We start from the raw sequence: 24,076 nt of genomic DNA, 5'->3' as shown, positions 1-24,076 counted from the left end.
TATCATTCTTCTCTGACAATCTGGAGAGTAGTAAAAATAGCTATGTTAAACCCCCAACCTCAGCCCCGCTTCTTTAGAATGTGCAGACGTCACATACACGTAAAAAACCACCACGGCCATAGTCTTCCAAAGACCAAGTGGAAGTCTGCTGAAGACTGGCATTCCATAAAATCTATCAACTTGGAGAGTGAAGGGCTCTTCCTAAAGAAGGAGAGATCAAACAGCAGAATGCTGTAGTGATAGTGGCTGAATTTTGCAGTGGTATAAACCAGAAGAGCTTACCTTCCTGCAGCAGCACAGCGGCTTCCCGCAGCTGTGCACAACTGGGCGTTAGCACAGGTTGCAGTTTGGGTCACGGCACTTGCACGCTTCCCCACCTACCCCTTTAAGAGCCATGAACGCACACATCACTTTCAGAAACACAACTCTCCTTTGCCTCTTTTCAAACTTTTCTTGGAAAAGGCATCGGTGGGTTGGCAGGTTTGTACTTTGCTTTTATCTGTCTGGTGGACAGGGCAAAGGCTGTCCTTTGCTTTTGCTCACTTCCATCACTGGATAAATACTGAACAAGCACGGCGGCACAAGGACGAAGAGACACTATTAAATCTGCTGTATCTAGAGTATTCTTCCTTCAACAACTACAGAAAAACACCGAGCAAGCATGAGTCAACCCCAAGACCCAGTCTTTTCAGTGTCTTAGCATAATGTTAAAAATTAAATTTTTTTTTACTTTTGTAACCATCATTACCCAAGATAAGAGTCCTAAGCAAGCAATCAACAGATGGTTTATATAATCTCCAACTACATCCTTGGGAGATGCGGAAGCACTACTGTGATTTTCAAAATTGGGGCAAAAAGATTATGGAGACAGAAACTTGCTTTAAGTCACATAGTAGGATCACAGATGATCAAGGAACTGCATTCAGGCGCTCAATTCTTTGATTAGGATGGCTCAAGTGGCAAGGATGCTTTCTTTGATATTTACCTTTATGATCTCTGGTGACAATTACAGTATGCCAGTAAGTCTACAGACAGATCATCCCTATATTTATACTCTGGCTACAATAGCAGAGAAGTATTTTTAAAAATAAAACCCACATCTTCTTTGGCTTGCAAAATCAGTTACCAACAATGCAGATCCTCTTATTAACATCGAGGAGTTCAACAGCGAGGAATAGCCCCACATATTCAGCAAGTAAGCACTCTGAGTCGCACTGTCAAGCATGTGACTAAATATCAAACTCCCTCCAGCAGGTTCTTGTCCTTCTTTGGAGGATGCATTCATAATGCTAAGCTCCATGAATACTCCCTCCTAGTGAATGCTCATCCCCTAGGAAAAGGCTCTATTACAGAGGAATCATTAGAATTGTTATAATATCAATACAACAGCAGATTAAGATCACAAGACTTCTCACTGATACCCTGCGGAGTCTGTCAACGCAGCAATGAGCTACGCTAGCAGAAGCAGCTGGGATGTTCTCATTTACCTTGCAATTGGCCTATACCAGAAACCACAATAAATTCTGAAGCCATAATGGACTGGAGAATTCAGGATGAAGAAATGATGTTAAAACATCCTTCTTTACATCTCTGAAGATTAAGAGAGCTCCTGCTTTTAGGTGAGAAGGTCTACTTCAGCTCAGGATAGTAGTAAATAAAGCATGCAGTGAATACCTGCTCACCTATGGGGCTTCAATGCCCTTCCTAGATTAGGTGTTCTGTTGAGCCACTGCATCCCCAGCACAAGTCCTGGGGCCACAGACTGTAATCTGAAATCAAAAATACCTGGGCCACACTATGCAAAGTGCTAGTTTGGGTTAAGAAATTTATTAAAAACAAGTAAGTGACTGTGTCTGAAGTTTTTGTGCTGTATAGGTATCATCTGTCCTCCTTCAGCTGACCTAAACCCTGTGTCGTGGCTAACAACAAAAGTATTGGTCAAATCTGTACCGCTGGCTGATACAACAGCACACATCCCCAGAATTAATGATTCTGGAATCACAGTCTCAGACCGATCCTATACTCTGGCGCAAGGCAGTTTGAAGGAAGAGAGTATTGATCATCCATGCCTTAACCGTGGACGTGCAGTTTAATTCTTTGGGGCTGAAAAACAGGGGGTTTGTTCGTATGGGTGTTTTAGGTTTGTTTATTTTTACAGCTACTGGCTACTTTTAGAAATACTACTATAGTTCAGAGGCAGTATTATCCCCTTCCATCAGGGAACAAAAGAAACAGAGGGTACAGAAATAATCAGAGCCACAGGGTTTGCATGGACAGTTATCCCAAAGTATGCAAAGAATTCATAGTGCCAAAGGATGCAGACACAACAAGCTGAATGTTAACCTGATGTGAGGCCAAAAAAAAGAAAAAAGACTGAAAAGAAAATATTTGACAGTACATTCTCTGGGTCATTAACAATGTCTAAAAATATCCTTGGTCAGCAGCTTTCCTTGACACAGGCGATCCATTCAGAATGGCAAGTTGGCCTCCCACTAAATCCTGATCAATAAAAAAACCCCACATGATGCAGAAACATCTTCTCTTGGCAAGTTAAATAGCCAGTGCTTTGAACATCTGACTAAGCATTGTAGTAGGGGAACCAACAATTAAAGGAGCAGAAAGCTATGGAGGTACACAAGGGGGAAGTGCAGAGGGCAGAAGTTTGAAAGACTAGCATTCAAGCTGGATGTCACACTGCCTCTCATAAGCACTCGATCTACATAGCTGGTCTGAAAACTCATGTAAAATACATATTTCCTTTGGAAAAAGTATCTACTTGGCATGCAAGAATCAATCACATGATTATATGTTAATAGACAGAAACAGAATGCTCTGAATGCATCTAATTATAGTAATGGGAACCAGAAGGGAAAACATTATCCTCTGGAGTGACAGAGGTGATGGCAAGTTATTCTGATAAGAAATAAAACATATGATTCCAGAGCTTTCTATATGTAGCCCAGAGAAGAATGATCTTCCCTTTGCTCTAATAATTTTAAACACATACCAAACTCCGTATTTACATGATACCGTTAATAGCAAAACAGAAACTACAAATATAACTAGCAAAACCCTGGCATGGCACAAATATATGAAAGGCTGATAATTCCCCACAGAGTGACTGTAACACACCAGAAAAGCTCAGCCTCAGCACAACCCAGAGCTGACTTCTTTATCTGTACTATGGGAGCACAGAAGCTGTTGAAACAGGCACAAACTTACTTAATAACAGCTCAAGACATTTCGCTCTTCCGTGACAGAGGCCATGTGGTTGTCATCATAGCAAATTATACACAACTCTGACATTCAAGTGTGAAGTTTCTAATTTTAAAGATTCATCTTGAGAAAGATCTAGCTCAATTTTTATACAGGAAAGTGTCTGAAGTGGCCCATTTTCAAGTCATAAAAATATGATGAAACAGGCATATCCGCAGCTCTGGGGCAAAATACGGGAAGTATTCCAAACATTAGTTCACCTTTCAAAGCAATTTCTGCATTGGACCAGAAGGAAAAAAATGTTTTAAATGTTAAAACCCACAGCGGTGAGTTGCATATGCATGAACCAGATCATGGAAAACGAAACCACCACCAGCAGAGATGGCCTGGATCTGCTGATCCCTGGAATGCAAGGTCATGCTTGTTGCAGAAGATGGGAGGCATTACCACTGAACGCCCCGCTGTAGCTAGCAAGTCTCTCCTGACAGCGATATGGCAGTTGGTGAGAGGCCTGTGATGGTTCGCTTCTTCAGAATGAAGCATTAGCTTCATCAGTATCTGGCTGCAAAGGCCAGGACAACAAAATGCAACTCACTTGCCTTGCTGGTGTGAGGATGAAGGAAGGTGAAGCATTAGTGGAAGGATCCACTGTAGGATTGGGACTAGCAGAACAGTGATCAAACCAGACTGTGCCGTAAAGACACTGCAGAGATTATATTGAATAATCATCAAGTTACTGCATTTCACTCTAAGCTTAAAGCCACATGAAAGTGAACAGATTTCTGTATTTTAAAAAAATCAGTGCTCACCTCTAGATACATGTATTGCTTATTAAATATTCTGCGACAATCAAACTACAAGTCTAGTATTGCTAAGAAGCCCCATTCTCCATGTTCTTGACATAACACAGACCTGCAGAGGAAAGTTCTTTGCCAAACATAAAATTCTCTATTTAACAGGTGAACCTCACCTCCCCTCCTGAGCAGCAATCCCACCTAAGGGTGCGTTGTTTTGTTTTAAAAAGGACAAGATTGGGAAAGTAATTATTTTCACAGAAGGATGGAACAAGTTTGTGTACATTATTTCCAAAAGCATTTGACAGCGTTGACAAAGTAATTTTGGTACCATGCACCACACACTGCAGCTTCACAGAAGTACACTGTTCACTCAGTGCAAATAAATCCTCCCACACCCATCACCTGTCCCCACCAGCTCCTGCCTGTACACAACTACCACCCTCAAAGTAGACTTGAACGAGGCTTCTCTTCTACTTTTTTGGTAGGTGAACTACCTGACACGAGAACTCTCAGAGCTGCCCTCCAGCCAGGAGAGCTTCAGGCAGTGGGGTGCTCCACAGGATCTTCTCCTTCCCCTCATGTTGAATCAGACATGCAATCAAAAACAAATACATCAGGCCTCCAGAAGCAACAGGAATAAGGTTTTGTCAAATATCATCCCTCCCAACAAACACATCCTGTGTTGTGCTAGACAAAATTAGGGATCCAATACTAATTTCTTTTTTTTTTTACCAGATAGCCAGAAGTGCTTGTTCTTAAAGCATATTCCTTTCTACACATTTTCAACAGGAGCATGGCCTCACACACCACACGCCTTTTCTTTAGGAAAGCCAGCAATTACATGGCAGTAATCCACCAAGCCTCGGTGCCATGCATACAATGCAATGCGGGACACTGTCTCATCTGGCAACCACCACTGTCAGACAGTCAGATTTGTTTGTTTTATACTGTCAAGATGCTTTAGAGTCTTAAAGATTAATTATAAATCAAAGCGACATGACTCTCTTTCAACAGAACAGATAGCTCTGCCTAGCTTTTGCAGGATGCATCCCATGCAATGCTCTAGACAGACACTTATTCTCATGGCAACTGCTCAAGTTAAAAAAACCACATTTACATAATGAGATTGTGAGATAAACTCCTGGAAACCAAGAATTTCAAAGTTAACAGTCAGCTCTTTGTCAATGCTAATGATGTGCATACTTGTATGCATGTGAGTGGGCAACAATCATCTGCAAAATGAAAAAACTGCATTAGCATTAAATTTTGAACTTTCTGTGTCTTGCTTGGGTTGCAGATTTAATTACTTTTTAATACAGGCTTCTTGTCCATTTTCTGAAAAGGGAAAAAAGTAGAGGGTTATGAAAAATGAAACGTATCCACAGAACTTTACTGCTTTAGCCAAGTAATTATTTTTAAGCTGTTTTAATGTTTTGAAAGCTTTGTCTCAAGTAATCAACCACCACTTTAAGGAATCTGTTCATGATATTTATGAATGCAATTGCTACAGCAATTTATTCTCAAGCTATTAGTTCATTGGGTCTCATGATTCAAACACAGGATTAGGGTAAATGAGTTTCCAGAGATGCCTGTGGCAGTGTGAAGAGAGGAAGAAAGGGGGAAAAAAAGCTACTGCAAACAGTAGAAATAGGAATTTAGCAAGTTAAGTGCCCACTTTTATCAGGAACACTGCTGCACCACCATGCTAGAAGATTCCACAATATTCGAGGCTTTATCTCGGATGAAAACACAATGTCCTGACTGAAATACAGTCTGGTATTTCAAGTTTCAACACATGATCTGCGGTTGGCATGTTTCATAGGACTCAAATTACAATTTACCTTAGTCTGTGCCCCACCGCCCTCAATGCAGTTTCTCTAGAAAGGTACCCAAAACCAGAAGAACTACCACCACAGTTTCTCTGTGCAAGCTCTTAGGACTCCCACTTTGCCTTCTGGACTTCTCTGAACATGTCTCTTCTGAGCAAGCTGTTGTAATTAATTTGGCTTTCGCTAGTTTGCAAGGAAAAACTGAAGGTAGGATGCACCTAACAGAACACTGACTGAACGACCTGAGCTCTGGAAGCCTACATGAAGCGTTTTAAAAATGTATATCTGTATGCAACATGGCAAAAGATGCAGTGATAGGTTGTATGAACTGATGGTGAGTCTGTAGAGTGGGCAGTTGACTCTGTCCTGTAGGAACGAGCGCTACGTTAACACTAAGGACTCCTGCTGCGGTGACAGCTCTCCCTCAATGAACTAAACCCATGCTTTGTTTAAAGCACGCTCGGGCAGAGCAGAGGTGGCATCGTAATTCGTAGTAGTAAATGCTTTTAAGCGACAACAGACAGGAATTTCATCCTTGCGAGGGATGAACGTTCGTAACCTTAGCTAACTAAGCACGTGAAACAAGAAAAGGCAGCAGCTTTCTCCAGGGCTGACAGAACATACAGCTAAGAGGCAGCATGAAATCAAGAGGGAAGACAGGTCGACATTCTCTTCTGAAAATGCATTCACTCGCAGAGTGCAGGTATTCCTCACTCACACTTTGCTGTCACAGAACAGCCCCCTCCCTCCCGTCCCTCAGACCGCACGGTGGTAAAGGGCCACATCTCCCACTTACTTCGACTTTTCCACTTTTCCCACTACTTCTCCTCCACCAACAGAACCAAAACCACATCAGCCAAACAGCGGTTCTACCCACAGGCCATTTACCACCAGAGGTGGAAAACCGCCCTGGGGAGGGTGACACCGAGTCACCAAGCTCGCAGGGCCCAGCACTAAAGCCCAGAGCTTCTCACGTTGCCGAGACACACTGTTCAGCCGGCAGCATCCCGTTCAGACCCATCAGAAACTGCCAAAGGAGCTGGTGTGAGGACACCAGACCACTTCCCCCATTAAAGAGAGAACGGACTACCTTCAGAATTACTAACACAAGCAATAACCTCTCCTTTTTGTGACGTACTCCCTCCGTCCCGTGAAGCACCCCCGACCCAGCAAACGGAGGGCAGCGAACGTGAGATGGAGCAATGAATGGCAGAACGAAAATACCTTTTAACAAGCAGCAGCAACAATTGGAAGTTTTAAGAGATGCTGGGGGGGGGGAAGAGGGACTCTCACAGACGTCACTATTTTGGCAAAGAGATTCCCCCTTTCCACCTCACCGCACTCCCTCTGACAGCTTCTGATCTCTACACACTTGCAGATGTAGAAGTTTCTGCCTGACGTTCCAGCAGATTCTTCCAGCAGTGGAATTTAATGAAGAGAAACATGCCAGACGTGTGGAGATGAGACAAAGCGGTGCAGGGAACCGAGGGCTGACAGGGTCAGGCACAGCACCCCTGGCTGAGCTCTGGATGGGGCTGGTGCTGCCGGTGCCCACCCCAGTCTCTGGGCAGGTTCTGATTTTATTTTGGGCCACGTACAAGGGGGCCGCACGCCGCACTGCAACGTGTTCCACACCAGTGAAGCGTATACGCCTTCCCTCAAGCCTTCTCCCTCCCTCTTCCTATAAAAGGCTTGGCGATGTGGCACCAACTCTTCTCGACGCTCTGGAACCTGGCTTGTGGGCCTATCTGCAAAAACCTCATCTCATCTGATGAGACGTCCTGAACGGAAAAAAATGTCAGCAGGTAGCTTACACAGTTCTGGAGAATATGACAGCCCGCTTGCACAGTCAAAGGGATTGTAGAAACGTCACTTTGAAGTCTCGCCACGGAAAATATCTTTATAGTATATTAAAGCACAAAAAGCCCGGAACATTTTCCAGGCTAATTAAGATACTTAACATTGCTCTTAAGCAGCATACTTTGAAGCTGCACATAAACTGCTCTGCAAAAGGAACCGCCAGAGAAAGCAGTATACATAACGCTCTGAAGAACAAGGTCCCTCGAGTTGTATTACCCTTTTTCTAGACACTCATGTTTATAAAATTACATTAATTATATCCAGGTTTGAAATGGAAACAAACAAGTCAGTAAGCAGACAGGTTTAAGTACGTGGTAAGCTGTGACAGGTGCTGTTTCAAAGGCAGTAAAAACCCACACAACTGTTATCGTCCTCTCCTCCTTCTACCCTCCCAAGGAAGGTCTCGTCCTAACCAGATCTGTTTTCTGGAGATTTTGCGCAATACTTGGCAAGTAAAACACGTTTCTGCTTCCTGAAATCACTTGCATGCAGCTTAAAAGTGCCTAAGAAAACAGATGCCGTCGAGCGCTCGCTGAGGCTGCAGCAGAGCTGCCTTTCACCCGTCGCAGCCGGACACCAGGCACAGCCCGTCCATCCCCTGCAGAGGGGCCCAGCTGCTCCCCGGGACGGGCTGGGGACAAGGGCCTGGGCCCGGCTCCCCTCCCTGCTCCTCAGGGCATCTCCATGCTGGCCACCGGGAACTGGAGCCTGCCCAAGGGACAAGCAAGGCGGGAAGGGGGAAACCGCCGAGCTTCTCCCCCCAGGCCCACAAGATACACTTTCAGCCTGAAACACCGAACGTAAACTATGTAGGGCAGAATAAGGGCTTAGAAATTGAGATCCAGCTAAAACAGAAATAGGTAATAAATTCAGCTGGACTAAGGATGGATTCATGTGAGTCACCAGTCACCGACTCTGTGAGAACCAACCTCAGTCACTTCCATCCATGGAGAGAGAAACTAGTGCCAAGACAAACGAAAGAGAATCCTTATTTGATCATTGTTTTGAGTTCCAGAGATCAAAAAAGCCCAAACAGTATAATAAATAACAAAAAATGAAGTCATAACATCTGCATCCCTCCTGTACTCCTCTGAAATGAAGCACCTATGCAAACACACAAGACTTGGGGGTGGGGTGGGGGGAAACAGATAAAACACAGAGGACAGAAGGAGATCAGGGCAGGTTGAACCACACACAAAATGCCAACAGAAAGGTCAACGTTTAAAGATGAAGCCAGAGAGCAGTAGTTTAATAAGTTCCTAATGACAGAGTGGGCCTGAATTCAGCTTGACCTAACCACTGGAAAAGTAACAAGGCAGAAGACAAGCTCAGCACTACATCATCCTACTTCAGGACAAGCAGAATCTTCTTGCAAGAGAGTTATTTAGCAAGACTCAGCAACAACTGGTCCATGAGATGTTCATAAAAAATGCAGATGGGATGGAGTGTTCATTAAATACAGGGTGCACATTCAACTGTACGATTCACAGAAAGTGCAGAAGCAGCCCAGTATAGGGCAGAGCTCTCTAACCTCAACAGCTGCTTCACCCACAACAGCTGAGATAAATCCATTCCCCTATTTGGGAAATCGAAGACATAGAAAGTTTGTACTGCATGCAAAACAGAAAGGAAAGGTAAAGGTTAGAGTCATTCTGTACCCGCAATAAGTGACCTGCACTACAGGCTTGTAGAGGCCAAGAAACCAGGTAGGGAATGTAATACTTGAAGAGTTTTACCTGGCTTTAGAGCAGAGGTGAAGTTAGAACAGGAAAACTTGTTGTGAGAACTGCAGGTACAGTGATAGCTCAGGAATGGTAATAAAATCCTCAGGACCAGAGGCCTTGAAACTTACACTGAACAAAGCACAACAGAGTGGTTCTGCACAGGGCAAAGTGAATTGTCAAGCAATGGAGATCCTCTCTGAAGCCTCTAACAAGGAGGGAAGTGAAAAGAAAGTCTGCGTGATATCTGCTCAAGTCAGTGTTCTTGCAAGCAGGGAGTTTTCTGCTTCATTATTTACCTCCCTTTAAAAAAAATTGACTTTACATAAAAAGGGTGATCTTTTCAAATATGCCCAGGACCAAAGAACCTACTAAAAGTTGACCTTACTTGTGCATCTAAACAGACACTTTGGGAAAAAAATCCACCATCATAGTTTCTGGCTTTCTTGTTGAGACATAGCCATAGCATACACAAGAGAGAGAGACACGTTCCTTCCTGTGAAAAGGCCAGAGGTGTGCAGCATCCTCTTCATTTCCTTGGCTCTCTCACTGCGTAGTAAAAGTAGAAGGGAAAAGGGTATGGAAAAGAAAAGAGAGAAAAAGGAAAAAGCTAAAGAAGCCCCTTCTAGCTACCAGGAGAAGAGACAGAATGTGTTGTGATTGCAATTCCAGAGGCAACTGCCGTAAGAGTAATGTAACAGTTCTGGAGAGGCAGTCCTGTAGCCCCTGGAAAGGAAGGAATTGAAAAAGTCTGATTTCCCCACCCCCCTCCCCTCTCTCCTCAATCGGCTCCTGAAGAGCTTGGGGAAGAGTGCTGCAGAGAACTCCACCCTGTTGCAAATGATGCAGACTTGTGGTTGAAAAGCATCAAAAACGGAGGGGAGGTTTGCCTCTGAAGCACCACGAAGCGCAGTTCAGGGATCTCACAGCAGTGAGGAATGCTTCAAGACAACTGCTGGTGGCAGCCTGCACTCAACCCAGCTGCAAAGGCTTCCTCTCCCTCCTCCCCTTTAATATATGAGTGGGCAACTGTAGTGCCGTTCCTGCTCTGCACGCCAACTGCTGCAATGCTGCGTTTGCTGCCACGTGCTGCACCCAGCTTATACGCCAGGAGTGGGCTATTAACCCACTTCTTGTGGAAACTTCCTCCTCTAGCAGATGTTCAATGCAGTAACTTCTTTCAAGACCTGTCCCCTTCCACCGCAACGGCTTGGTTCCCGTGTCCCATGGGAACGCGCCGCGGCCAACGCACACACCTCATGTCAAAAGCATCAGGAGACTGCTCCCACCTAGCAGACCACAGGCAGGGAACTGCTAGCAGCGTCAGAGAAACTCGTGACATACGCTATAAATCAAGGCCATAAAATATAAGCAGTACAAATCATGTGGTAAAATAGGCGGAAAGGAAATTCCTGCTCTAACAGCTTTAGCACAACCGGAACAGAAATTGACTCCTTTTCTCACCTGATTGTGACTTGCAGACACCATTAAACTCATAGCATTAAATTTCTGCTGAAATTATAATCGAGAAACACACATTTGCTATAAATACTGCCAGCTGGCAATGTTCTTGTAGAGGGCCACTGTCTGGCACTCAATGTCGGAGAGGAGAGATGTGGCCTGTCTCAAAGAGCTGGATGGAACAGAAAGGAATGTATACCCAGACTTCTCAGGGAGATGTAGGATTTCTCCCACATGTGGATTTTGTGGGTTTTTTTGTATTTGTTTGTGTGTTTTAAGCCTAGACCACTTCCTGCCCCTCCAGGGTGACACTAAAATATAAGAACAATGATTGAGTAGGAAAGATTTACCTGAATAGGGCAACAAACAAAACTTTGTAGTATTTAAACTGTAGGTAGTGGATAGAGTATGGCTCAATGTATAGTTCCTCTTGTTTGATACCTCCAGAAAAGCCAAAAACAAACACGTGAAGAAAGAGCAGAAAGCAAACAAACAACAGGAGCAAGTGAGGAAAAGCCCCTAACAACTTTCAGGAAAGAAGGCAAATTAAAAACAACAACAAACAAACAAACAGGGGGAAGCACAAATTTCACTTAATTTCTTTACAAACAAAAACTTAATAAACTGCTTGAAGAGTTTTTCCAACAAGTGAAAGTAGGGAATACGGTGAGGATGAAACAATGAATGAAAGAGCACAGGAACAGGTTCAGTGTGTTTTCTCTACTCCATATCTACACTAGGCTTTCTGGAAAGACCGACCGTATTACTGATGTACAGATAAGAAAGGCACAGACTAAAAGCATTACTGCACCTTCCTGGGAAATCCATTATTCACAGTGTTTTTCCATGTTGCTTGGTTTCTACCTCAGACAGGCCGTATAGCTTGCAAAGGCATCGTGCTGCGATCTCTTTCCGATACACGAGCTCACGGTACCACTTCTGCACGTTTCCTCAGGCACCTCCCGCCAGGGCTCCTTCACATACGGAGCTTTGAATTACATCCAGCTTGGCCAGGAAGGTACTCTCTGGATATTTTCTTGCAATTATCAGTCATGACTAGAATCTGATCTCCTATGGCTGTCAACTAATCACCAGCTCTCTGGGATTTATATATCAAGAGGTGGTGGAAAAGGCAGTCTGGAAAACAAGGGAGAGACCAGCAGTGGCTTCTGCAAACACTCAGTGATTCAATCACACTTGTGCTGCGAGATCAATGGAAAGAGCAAGAATTTGGGCTCAGGAATGTAAACCTTGGCAGCTGATCACAAAACTGATCGTGTGTGCGTAAGAGCAGAAGGTTACCACTGTCTCAGTCTTAATTATATGACCTGGCTCCCGCACAACAGCAAATGAAAGACTATGGCCAAGTGATCCTTTCATAAAACAAAATTAAAAAAAAAAAAAAAAAAAAAAGTACAAACATGGCTTAAGCCCCTACCTATGATCTCCACCCCCTCTTTGCAAGCCAGGCTCTGCTCACTGCCACCGTGTCTCATTTTTATCGCAACAGCTCCTTCAGTCCTCTCATACCTGCTGTAGCCACCCTGCTGTCTGAGCCCACCTCTGAAGAACCTCTCTATCTAACCGATCACCAACATACCTGTTCCAATCTGGTCAGACAAATTTGGCTTTAATAGCAAGCAAAAACAACAGAAAAAATTCACCCTGGAATTTGTTAGCTTTGGAACAGAACATATGGTCTTCTCATCTACCTTCTCCTGGTTGATGAGAGCCATCCGGTTATCAAACAAGGATATGATTTCCCCTACAGCATTGCTTTCCTAAAGTCACAGGCTTATTGTTTTCTCCTTCTAGAGTGTGAAAAAAGACAATTAAATTTGACAGCAAGTTAGTCACCGTAAGGACACTCTTTCCCATACAGTATTCCTATAGCTATGGGTTCTTACAAGCATCAGTGCCAAATACCTTGCAGAGCTTCCATTTAATTGCACATAACGATCCCTTTCCCTCAAGCCAAGTCCAAACCACCTCCTTGCAAACCAGTCGGCAAGGCTCCAGCCACCATGGACTTCAAAGTTAACTGACACAATAGTTCAAGTTTTAGTTCAGAAAACCTTTCTCAAAGAAAACTCTCAGCTCTAGAACTTGTTCTGTAGAAGGACGGTCCTAAGTCTTCTCCTGTAGAGGGTAAATCCTGAGCGCTATTTGCCACGGAAAAACCTGTCTCAAAAAGTCTAAAAGCATTTTCCTGGACAGCCATCACTAAAACAAGGTTGGTGTTTGCTAGCTACTCAGCATGTAGGAGGCAAAGGGAAATGACAATCCAAGAATAAACAGTTGAACAAATGCAACAAGCCAGCTTTTAATTCCCACAGCTTTTAGTGCAGTGTAACACATTTCCTAACATCTTAACAAAAACATCGGATCCTCAAAATTACTTCCACTTAAGAACTAGCTGGTAATCACTGCATTTACGGTGGTGCAGTAATGCTATAAGAGTAAACGAAGCCTTGAAAGCTTCCGCTTTGAAGCCTTGGAGGATGTAATTCAGCACCAATGCCCTGACCCCACAGTGACTGGCTGGTGCACTTCAGATGACAGATAATATTCAGAAGTGATTAATGATATTTATTTTCTTCAAATGACTTTATAATCTTTCAAAAGTTATAAGTTTGGTATTCTTCATCTGTAAAATAGAGATCAGGCATATGACAGATGTTAACCCCAAATGCCCAAGGTCATTTACCACGCCAAGAGCAGGAAGCATCAGGCGGCTCCAGCTGCTGCCACCTCCGTGCTCAGGACACATCAACGGGCACCCGCGCTGTCCAAACCATCAGCCATGTTAGTGGAAACACTTCTTCACTAACAGGGCATAGGTATGAACAGGACTTCTGCACCCAATGCTTCCCACTCGCCAGGTTGCTACCTCCCTTAACAGGCAATACCTACTTTGACATCTGAACTGAATTTAAACAGAGACACTAAGGGCACTTAATGGCACTGTACCCTCCGCACTCCTCTCCCTGCTTGTTCTCCAAGTCTTACTGTTTGCATAAACTCTACATTACAAATAATCTGAAAATTAATTATTCAGCTTCTAATTCCCATTGCATGTTGATGTTTATGTAATTGAAAACCATATAATTGCTTTATGTTTTTAACATCCCTCATAAATATGGATTTTTAACACAAACCCTTATAGCAAATTAGCACAGAGTATCTGGTAATGTGAGATGGGAGCATGAGTTAGTTTGGCAAGCTCAAGGAACAGCACACAGACTAAAGACTGGTGTGATGTCTCTCACCACTTCACAATTTTTAGCAGGCAGAAGAAAATGCGCTGCGGTGCCCAGATTTCCAAGGAAGCTTGATCAGATGCTGGGACACAAGTTTTAATGCAAGAGCAGCAAAGAAGGGAAAGCTAAAATTCAACAGCCTCACCCTTCACAGATTTACAGGTACTGAAATGCTTGGCTGAGGATGAATCTCTGCTTAATATAAAGCCTGGCAAGAAACTTTCTTTTTTGTGGTAATCCACTTGCTTATCAAGTTTCATGTGCTAGTTTTAGATCAGCCAGTATGAAATACTTTTCTCTGGAACACTGGCTGGCAACTTGCTCAGGTTTTAAAAATCACCCTGAAGCAATTTATGCTCCACAGTGAATACAACACACTGGTATAGCAACTTAAGTGTGACCTGCAATAAAGAAACAAATGTTATTTGCTTCAGCTGCAGAAAGTTAACACTCCTGCTGACCTGGCTGGGACCAGCATTTGGAAGGAGTGGGTATGAAGACATAGTGAGGTCTGGTAGAAACACTTTGATGTTCGTACCACCTCAGTTGTGACGCATCTCCCCCAAAATCAGTTTTTCATATCCTTATTTCTCCTATAAGATGATATAAAATCATATTCTCTGTAAGGCAGAGTAAAATTGTAGCTATGCCAGCACAGTGAAACCACTTAGAGAAAAAACAGAATTACTCTAAGCAAGGATTTCTCAAAATAAGAGACACAAAATGCCCAGACCTATTGAGGTCCTGCACACATGGGGTCGCCTACATTTCTGAGGGCAATTCTGCATTCCTAGCTGCTCTCCTTCCTACGAGTTAAGTGCATTGCACCAGCACAGTTTCTAGCTACAGAGACATCTGGCTGACCTGGAGTCTCTGCATTTATTCTTGTTGAGCAGATGTCAGTAAAACTTTTCAACAGACCTTGGTAACCCTGCTCCAGGGGACTGTCTACACTGAAAACATGCTGCTTTAGGTCAATTACATAATCGATCATGTATTAAACTGCTACAACATCTGAATAGAGACACTTTTACACCTGGTCATGTTGGCTTTGCTTGTGGCTTTACATTTGAGTAAGAACACACACACAAGCTTTGACAGAGCTCACATGTCACAAATTATTCCCAGATATAACTGAAGTTGTGAAAAGATACAGATTGTAACCATGTGCAAAACTGGTTTCAGCTGGGGACAGAGTTGCAGCCTGACACATTAGGAGCCACATCTTCCAACTTTACTGCTGGCAGCTGCAGGGGGAAAATGAAACAAAATAAGATAAAAAACCTACCCCAAAGTCTGACACACAGGTTGCCGGGAGCTGTTTCTCCTGCTCACGGGTCTGAGCAGCAAAACTGGTTTTCTATCCAATTCCACTGCTGCCCAAACAGAACAGCCCAACTCCTAAAAAGCAAGAAAGGAAAACTCTTGCGCTCTCTGCCCAAGTCCCTGGGCAAACTCCTGAATGTAGCGAGCTTCCTCAATAGTTCACCTTGGGAAATCGATTCTAACCAGCGGTCACAGACACGACAATGCCAGAGCAAGATTTGCAAAGGCACTGAAGCATAAATTAACCTCAGACCTTTTGCTGCCCTGGTGAACGCAGGCAGGTCTCAAAGCTAGATTTAGGCTGAAGCATTATCACTTAGCTAAGATTAATGTTAATAATCAGGCTAAAGAACAAGGTTTGCCGTTTGACTGAAACCGCAGGGCTGATGGGCCAGACCTGGCTGGAGGGCCATGCAGATCAGCTCCCAGCTGGGCTTGGAAGTAGAATTACAGGTTGGGGCAGGCTGGTCTCATGAATGAGGGTTAGGACTAGAAACAGAAGAGACAGCCAAGCTAACTCCAGCTCTGCTAGCAAGAGCTTCTCTTCAGCACTTAACCCAGGAAACCTTTGCTGTGGCTCCTCCCTGACACGTGTTTGCTACAACTACCGTTTTCCAATAAAAACCAGGTTGTCCCAGTACTGAAATTGTACTAACAAAAATTAAAGTTTCATTTTTAAATACAAATGCTATAATCCTTTTCTACAGTAACTGTAGAAAAAACACTTGGTCACCTTACCTGGAATTGATTTTGTTTTACAGCATGTCAAAGATTAACATATGTGCCTTTTATTTGGATTCCTTCCATTGACAGCAAAAAGACTGGGGGCTGGCACCTACGGTCCAGCAACACAGGCCTTCTGCACCATTAAATGACACTGACATCTAGGAAAAGTTAATGCAATTCAGCAGCCAGGACATGACATGACATGCCAATTCATATCATATATTTAAAACACCTACACGCTGTTAAAACTTGTGGAAAACATATTTGAAAGGAATTGGTTTTTACTAATGAGAGTTCAAGAAAGAACTTAATTAGCCTCAAGAACAATGGGGAAAAAGAATGTTCTTTATTTTAAACCTGTCTTCCTCTAGCGTGACGTTTTATCACCTGTTTTTGGAGTTTTGAAGCACAGGCAAAGAAACTGGATATTCCTGTCATCACCTTTTTCTGGAACTGTTAATTAGGCATAAATGCCACAAAGTAAAGGTAAAAATATTTGGATACAATTGTTAAGAGCTCATATTTCATTTCTGCACAGGTGAGAAAAAAACCATGCCATTTACAGTCTCAATTCCCAGCTCCCCTCATCAGCCACGGGCTGAAAGGAAAGTAGCTGATAGATGGTGTTACCACCTGCATGTGCTGCTTTTGTAACTAGCTTGAGAATAGCAATTTCAGCCCCAGCAACCACAATTTAAAAAAATCATGGGATTACAGCAAGAGTCCACTGAGGCACTCCCATAAGAATGGCACTTCCATCATGGGAGTAATCTGTGCCTTGAGGGAAGGCTACCATTGGCATCCTGAAGTCCATCTGTCTACAGAACAGGCATAATACAAGCCAGAGACACAAAGTCAGTTCCCTGTCCTTACTGTCTTCTAATGAACTGCTTTTAGGGCAAGGTGATGCTTGCTAGATCCTCTTTTTCCTCCTTTTTTTTTCCCTGTTAAAGCTGTTGACAAGCATGGTGAGCCCCCAGTGATACAACACCTTGTCTAAGATTTGACCTAGGTCATAAAACTGATTTTTACACTAGCCAAGTCATCACCTGCGGATAACTGCTTTGAGCTTCAAGCCATCAAAAGTGGGCTGAACAGGAGAAGAGGTGAAGAGGCTGGACACCTCCCAGATCTACAAACACCCTTTTAAGTAAGTTTGTTGTCCATTTAAAGACCTGAAGTCATTGCTTGTCTACTCCCACATTATAGTTGCTTTTAATAGAACAGCTGCTCGCCAAACAGTGGTAGCCTAACATTTTGGCAGCATGTCTATTATTATTCTGCCAAAATGCTAGGCCAAAGTGACTGCAGGAGCAACATGCTGATCCACAAGACAACCCTTCGTTAGGTACATAGGCCTGTTCTGCAACAAAGCCCTGTGTGCTGGTTCGGGCTGGGATAGAGTTAATTTTCTTCACAGTGGCTAGTATGGGGCTGTGTTTTGGATTTGTGCTGGAAACAGTGTTGGTGACACAGGGATGTTTTCGTTACTGCTGAGCAGTGCTTGCACAGAGCCAAGGGCTTTTCTGCTTCTCCCCCCACCCCACCAGGAGCAGGCTGGGGGTCACAAGGAGTTGGGAGGGGACACAGCTGGGACAGCTGACCCCAACTGACCCAAGGGATATTCCAGACCATAGGACGTCACGCTCGGCATGTAAAGCTGGGGGAAGAAGGAGGAAGGGGGGGATGTTCGGAGTGATGGCGTTTGTCTTCCCAAGTCACCATTAGTTAGCGTGCTGGAGCCCTGCTTTCCTGGAGATGGCTGAACACCTGCCTGCCCATGGGAAGTGGGGAATGGATTCCTTGGTTTGCTTTGCTTGTGTGCACGGCTTTTGCTTTCCCTATTAAACTGTCTTTATCTCAGCCCACGAGTTTTCTCACTTTTACCCTTCCGATTCTCTGCCCCATCCCACTGGAGGGGAGTGAGCAAGCGGCTGTGTGGGGCTGAGCTGCCAGCTGGGCTTAAACAATGACACCCTGGCATCTTTGCAAGCTCAGGGAGCTGCGAGACGTAGCAACTCAAATCGACTTGTACCAGCTGCCTGGACCTCTCCCTGAGATCTCCATATCTATGTTACACTACTTTAACTGCAAAGCCACAGTGAAGTAAGAATTCCTCTCTCAGTCCCTCTCAGAAGTTACCATGCTTCTGAATGAGTCTGGGACCACCTACAATAAAGCCTGTGTTATTGTCTGCTGTTCAAATGAAGTGATAAATAATCAATTTTACAAACAACAGACTGGCCTGGGAGGCAGCAGGGACCATGGAGTCCACATGATGTTGAAAGAAATGCACAGATGAACTTACCGTTCATCTGAAATATCGATCCCAACTAAAATGAACATCTGCCTACTGTAGCTCACCTTACCTTTTAGTCTCTATGCAGACAGATCAATTTTTTTCTTGACAAGAACCCTCCCAAATAATTAATCTTATGAGGAGAGAAAAAGGGAAAGAAGATGAAGCCTGGACTTAATCAGGGAATAGAGGAACAGAGGAAAGAAGGAATTCACAGCTGACAAAAACATTTCCATCTAGCAAGTGTTATAAACCAGGGATATTAGAGAGCTAAATATGTTCAGGCAAAGCCTTCATTTAATAAAACATTCAGTGACATTTTATTTGTATCCTTTCTTAAGTTTCTGCTTCTATTTAGTCTGCCACTGAGTATTAAATTCCTGCTGTAGGCTGAATCTGGGCTAAGCTGATGCACAATAATTGCAAGTTGAGCTTCAGTTTACAGACTGAGTCAATAATGAGTCAAAGAGAGACTCAATCAAAGGAAATGTATGCAGCCAGGATCAGCCTATAAAGCTTTGGGATGTCTAAGTGATACCACAGCATTTGGGAATTTCAGAATTTCAGTTTGCCACATGCAAAGGGCTGGTTACAAGCTCCATACGGAGTGGGATGTTCTGGGAGCTATTTGTGTTTCATAAATCAGGTTTTGTGGTATTTCATTGAAATTTAGAGTATGTCTGTTCCACTTGGCTGTCAGTTCTAAAATCCACTTTACATTGCAACTCAATCATGCAAACACCAGCAATGCGCCATAGCGTTTTGCCATTACAGGCAGTCCCCTTCCAACTTTGTCTCACCTATACCTAAATCCACAGAAATTATCAGTACAGAATTTATATTATCACTTAAAAATTAATTTTAATAAGTCAACCTTTTGAACTGTTTTCCACTTGTTTGACATAGGGTCAGATTTTTCATTTTTTAATATGCTGCCAATTTTTATACAAGCAATTTATACATGCCACAGAGGGAAGAACAGAGACTGCTGGCAACTGTGTATGCTTCTAAATCTGTTTTAGAATATGGGTGTACATGAAAATCCTAACACAAATTCAATGAAAAATATGCAAAAATAAAAAAAGGAGGTATCCACATGTGTAACAGTGGACATTACCAAATACACTGTAGAAACATAGGGCAGGAATCAACTTCAGGACACTTGCAAAACATTTGGTTTATAACTTGACCACAGTGGTACTGTTTGCTAACAACTACAGAGCTAGAATTGTAGGAAGATTACTGAAGCCAAGAGCCTCTCTCTACAGCACCAGTCAGAGTGAATATAGACTCGCGGCAATAAAACCCCCTTTCCTAGGCAACAGGGTTAAAGCTAATAAAGGTATTTAACAAACTTAGAAGGAAAGAAAAGAAGGGCCATGAAAGGAAAAGGAGTTTGAATTAAAATATCCAGTACGCTTTTGTTGATGTTAAAGCTTTCTAGACTAAAAGTACAAAATAGAGGAGAAAGCAAAGGAAGAAACACTGTGAAGACACTTAGATAAAAAGCAATTAAGAGAAAAAAAATTAAATACAGTCCTAGAGCTGAACAAATTTACATGGTTGTTGAAAAATACTAAGGAGGAAGAATTCCCTTCCAATTGAGTGGATGCTTGTCACAGAGCAGGAAACCCCCCAGCGACAGGCAGGCCCGAGGAGTACACCCAGAGTAGCTGCTGTGAATGATTAGCACTGTCAGCTAATTCAAGGCATAGGGAGAGATCTTAAAGTAATGAGAAAAAAAAGTGTATGGGGGAGAGAAACTTTCCTGGATTAAGATCCATTAAGTACAGAACAGGAGCAGAAATTTCCAATCACTGCAAGTGTTGTTAAAACAGGAATAACGACACCTGTGGATAATCCAAGAATTACATCCTTTATCCAATCCCCAAACTCAGGCACATACTTTGATGAATACACCACATTCCAGACTAAGGGAAGCGTCTGGCCGGACTGCCTCAATGCTGGAAACCAGAGATGACCAAAGTATAGCTGGGATGGGATTAAGGGAACGTCTCTGAAGTTTACCATGGCAGCTACAAGAGCTACTGTCGGGAATTAGAGCAGAATTATTTGACTTGCTGCTAAATTGTCACAGTTGAAGTTTTTAAACTGACACTTTCCCCACGACATGCAAACCTTTGTAAGATGTGCAACACTCAGTTACAAGCGGTGAGAAGAAAGGAGGGCGGGAACTTGTTCTCAAAAATTTTACCTTCCTCCCATTTTCACAACTAAATCCTCAGGCCTCTGTTTCCCTCCCCTCAAATGAATCCACCCCTACTTATGACTAAAATTAACCTTTATAAACCCACGGCTTCAGGCTCATCTCAAATTGCAGCATGCTAGCAAAGCGATTATTCATCAAGGACGGTACATTTTGAAGTGTTCCATGTCAAAGCTGGGTTAATACGTTTTTCAGTAGGGGGTCACATTCTTGTTTTCCTAGCCTGCAGATCGACCCTTCTGGATTGAAGGGCTCTTTATGCATGGAGGAGTATCTGGCACAAACCAAACCGATATGCTACTGGAGCTTTCCAGCAATGACAGCAGGATAAAGGAGGCCTTTGAAGTTCATGGAGGAGTAGGAAGAGGTGTTAATTTAAAAAGCTTGTCAGTATACCCAAGAGCAGAAGGAGAGCAAAGTACCAATTAATAATTCACACTTCTATTCCATATGTTATCATAGTATCTCAAAACAGTTTGCAAACATTGATTAAGTTTCACGACATCCTCCTAATGCAGACAAGCACGGACGAAGCTCTACTCCTACCAGCCGGGATGTCACTCTGGGAGCATTTTGTTTAGCCGACCTATGCCCCCTCTTCCCCATCTGTTAAATGATGATAATGACGCTATCACACAATGGTTCAGAAGCTTAGTGATTTTGAAATCAACACATTTTTAGATAGAAAAATAGCACACAAGGGCAATATCGTATGCCAGACTACACTCAATTACACCGAACTAAAGCTACCACATTTGACATGGTAACATAGCTAGAGGGAAGAAAACCCTCTATCTTGATTTTATAATACCCTACCGATTTGCTTTGTTTGGTCCCTAAGTACCCTGAGCACTTGAGTTCTAGCTAATGACCAGGATTCTTGGGTAGTGTGTTAACATGAAACTCATTGTAATTACAGTAATTAGATCTGCTGTAGAAAGAATTGTGAGAAATGAAACACTGTCCACAGTAGCCTCTAATTCTCAATTAACACAAAGTAGTTGGTGTGTTTGGAAGCCAGGACAGACATACCCATAGCTGCAAACTCCAGAGGGAATCATCATTTATATTCAGATGGACAGTTGAGCACGTTATACTGTTTAATCCTCGCTTTGAAAGACAGGTACACGAGCATCGTGCACTTACAGATGGCAAAATGGCAATTCAGGGAGGCTCTGAGCTGGCAAAGGGCAAAGGCAATCACACACACTCCCCACAACCAGCATTTCACTTTGGGAACTCCTCATTCCCAACCCTGTACTTGGACTCTTTTTTCTAATAAAAAAGCCCACAAACCATCGCTGCTCTGGTCCTAAGGAGAGAGAGTTCCTTCTTCCTTGTTTGGGGCTTTTCATGCATAGAATCAAACAGAATTACTTTGCTTAACCATCTTACTAATCTGACTTTTCCAGAAGGACCAAAGATAAAGACAAAATTAACGGCTTCATGAAATACAGCTCTTTTCTTCTCCTGAGCCTGACAGTCACTTCCAAAAGCAGATTGTCATGACAACAAACAACCTGGAGGCAATCCAGCCAATTAATCTGCAGAGGAAGCAGTCATCTCAACCTTGGAAAAGAACACTGCTGCTTTAAGCTTCAGAAGCCAGAAAGAAGAAAAAAAAAAAAACCCCAAGAAAACCAGCAAGAAACCTTACCACCCGCATTAATCTTATTAGGCTGCCTTAGGCCTGCAGTGAAAAACAATGCAGCACTCGGTGCAGAGGCAGCAGCGGTACACGGGCGCTAGTCCCCCAGCAGCCCTTTCTGCCCCCCCAGACAGAGGGTAGGGGCAGGCCAGACCCCCCTCTCCGAGGCTCTGATCCGAGCAGAGCTGTGTTCCCAGGCTGTGATGGAGCCCAGCGAGCAGGTGAGTTACCAGGATGACACCTTCAGCCCTTACGTATGGAGCCAAAGGAAAGAGCTCATAGGTTAGGCAGAGGAATGGCACAGAAGATTGTCACCTACCATTGCTATAAACCCTGTTTTGTTAGCATTGCTGTTGCATGTTTTCCCTCTTCCCCTGCGAGCGGTCAAGAATATTTATCACCATGTTAAGCTCAGAATTCTTTTCTCTTCCACAACAGACTAAATCATCAGTGCAGCTAGATATTAAAGTCATTCTCCTTCAATTTTCCCAATTTCTTCTTCCTTCATACCCTGCTTTATCTCTCTTCATGTGTCCTGCTTCCTATAGGCCCAAGCACATCACATCTCCCCTGCAAATATCCACCGTCTCCCATTTTTTGCCTACTTTGATCTCTCAGTAGTAACCCAGACATTACAATGTTTAGCAGCTGATGCCCAATACACATAAGTTGTTAACCCCAAGTCATTCATATACAATTCACATTTTATAAAATACTATGGTATTAAGTTACAGAAAACAAAACTGAGGAGCACTAGGTATAGACTTATAGCATCAATTAAAAAGAAATAAACTGCCAGAGATTGTGTTTTGAGATTCTCACAAGACTCAATACACAACAATTTTCAAACAAAAATTTTCTTCCCTGTCCTCATCCTTTTCTCTAAATACAGAAACAAGGAAGGGTAGGAATAGATTCTTTCACTGTAGACTTGTCTTGCAGTGAAACATGCCTTTCAGAAAGTAACTGAGCAATGAGGATCTAAAGCTTTAAGCCTACACAGATTTAGTCTTCTGGTAAATAGACAGACCACTGAACTACTTAAAACTGAAGTTTTATTATTGATCCCTCTGGGTCCAATCCATCTCTCATAGAAGTCACTAAATGGATTCCCAGCAACTACAGTGAGCACTGGATCACAGATTATAAGCACTTCCTGCAAAAGTGCATTTTTACTAATCTGAAAAAGATACCAGTCTGCTAAGCACCGAGAATGAAATGTATGCATGCACACATGCACACTCCACACGCATCACTCTCATTATTTGCAGAATTAGGAAACCACAGCTCTAGCCAACACAGAGCAAGCAAACAGAATAGTATTTTCTACCGAGCCTGTTCTGCATTAATTGGAGTTGGTATAATATTGCAGAATAGAATAAACCCCCTGTGCCTACCTTGAGGGCTTTCACAGCTTTCTTCATCACTGTTGTCTTGACAGTTATTTTGACTGTCGCACACAAAGCTTTTATCAATGCAAAGACCATTTTTACAGTGGAATCGGGCAGTGGAGCAAAGCAAGGGATTTGCTGCTGCGAAAAGAGAAAGTGAGAACTTTCATTAGAAATTCTCTTACCCAGGCAGTGAAATAGCCGTTAAATAATCAACGACAACGGGTCACAACTCAACAGTTGGTCAATTCGCTGAGTATGTGGGAGTAACTTGGCAATCAAACCAACCTTGTCTCTCTAAACAGAGAGCTGAAA

At 43.2% G+C, this 24,076-nt stretch overlaps 1 protein-coding gene across 2 annotated transcripts in view; it reads right to left on the bottom strand.

Moving 5' to 3' along the window:
* The window catches only part of LDLRAD3 (low density lipoprotein receptor class A domain containing 3), a 126,460-nt gene that overhangs the window by 33,680 nt on the left and 68,704 nt on the right, over nt 1-24,076 (bottom strand). The window contains exon 4 of one of the 2 annotated variants that reach the window (XM_052781880.1): nt 23,768-23,902. In XM_052781880.1, coding sequence (XP_052637840.1) covers nt 23,768-23,902 — 135 coding nt within the window. The remainder of the gene's footprint in view (nt 1-23,767; nt 23,903-24,076) is intronic. The other variant, XM_052781881.1, reaches the window with a different exon arrangement.

The sequence above is a fragment of the Harpia harpyja genome, chromosome 3, assembly GCF_026419915.1.
Source record: "Harpia harpyja isolate bHarHar1 chromosome 3, bHarHar1 primary haplotype, whole genome shotgun sequence".
Taxonomy (NCBI): Eukaryota; Metazoa; Chordata; class Aves; order Accipitriformes; family Accipitridae; genus Harpia; species Harpia harpyja.
The sequence above is the reverse complement of the archived record's forward strand: the minus strand, read 5'-3'. Positions and strand labels throughout refer to the sequence as shown.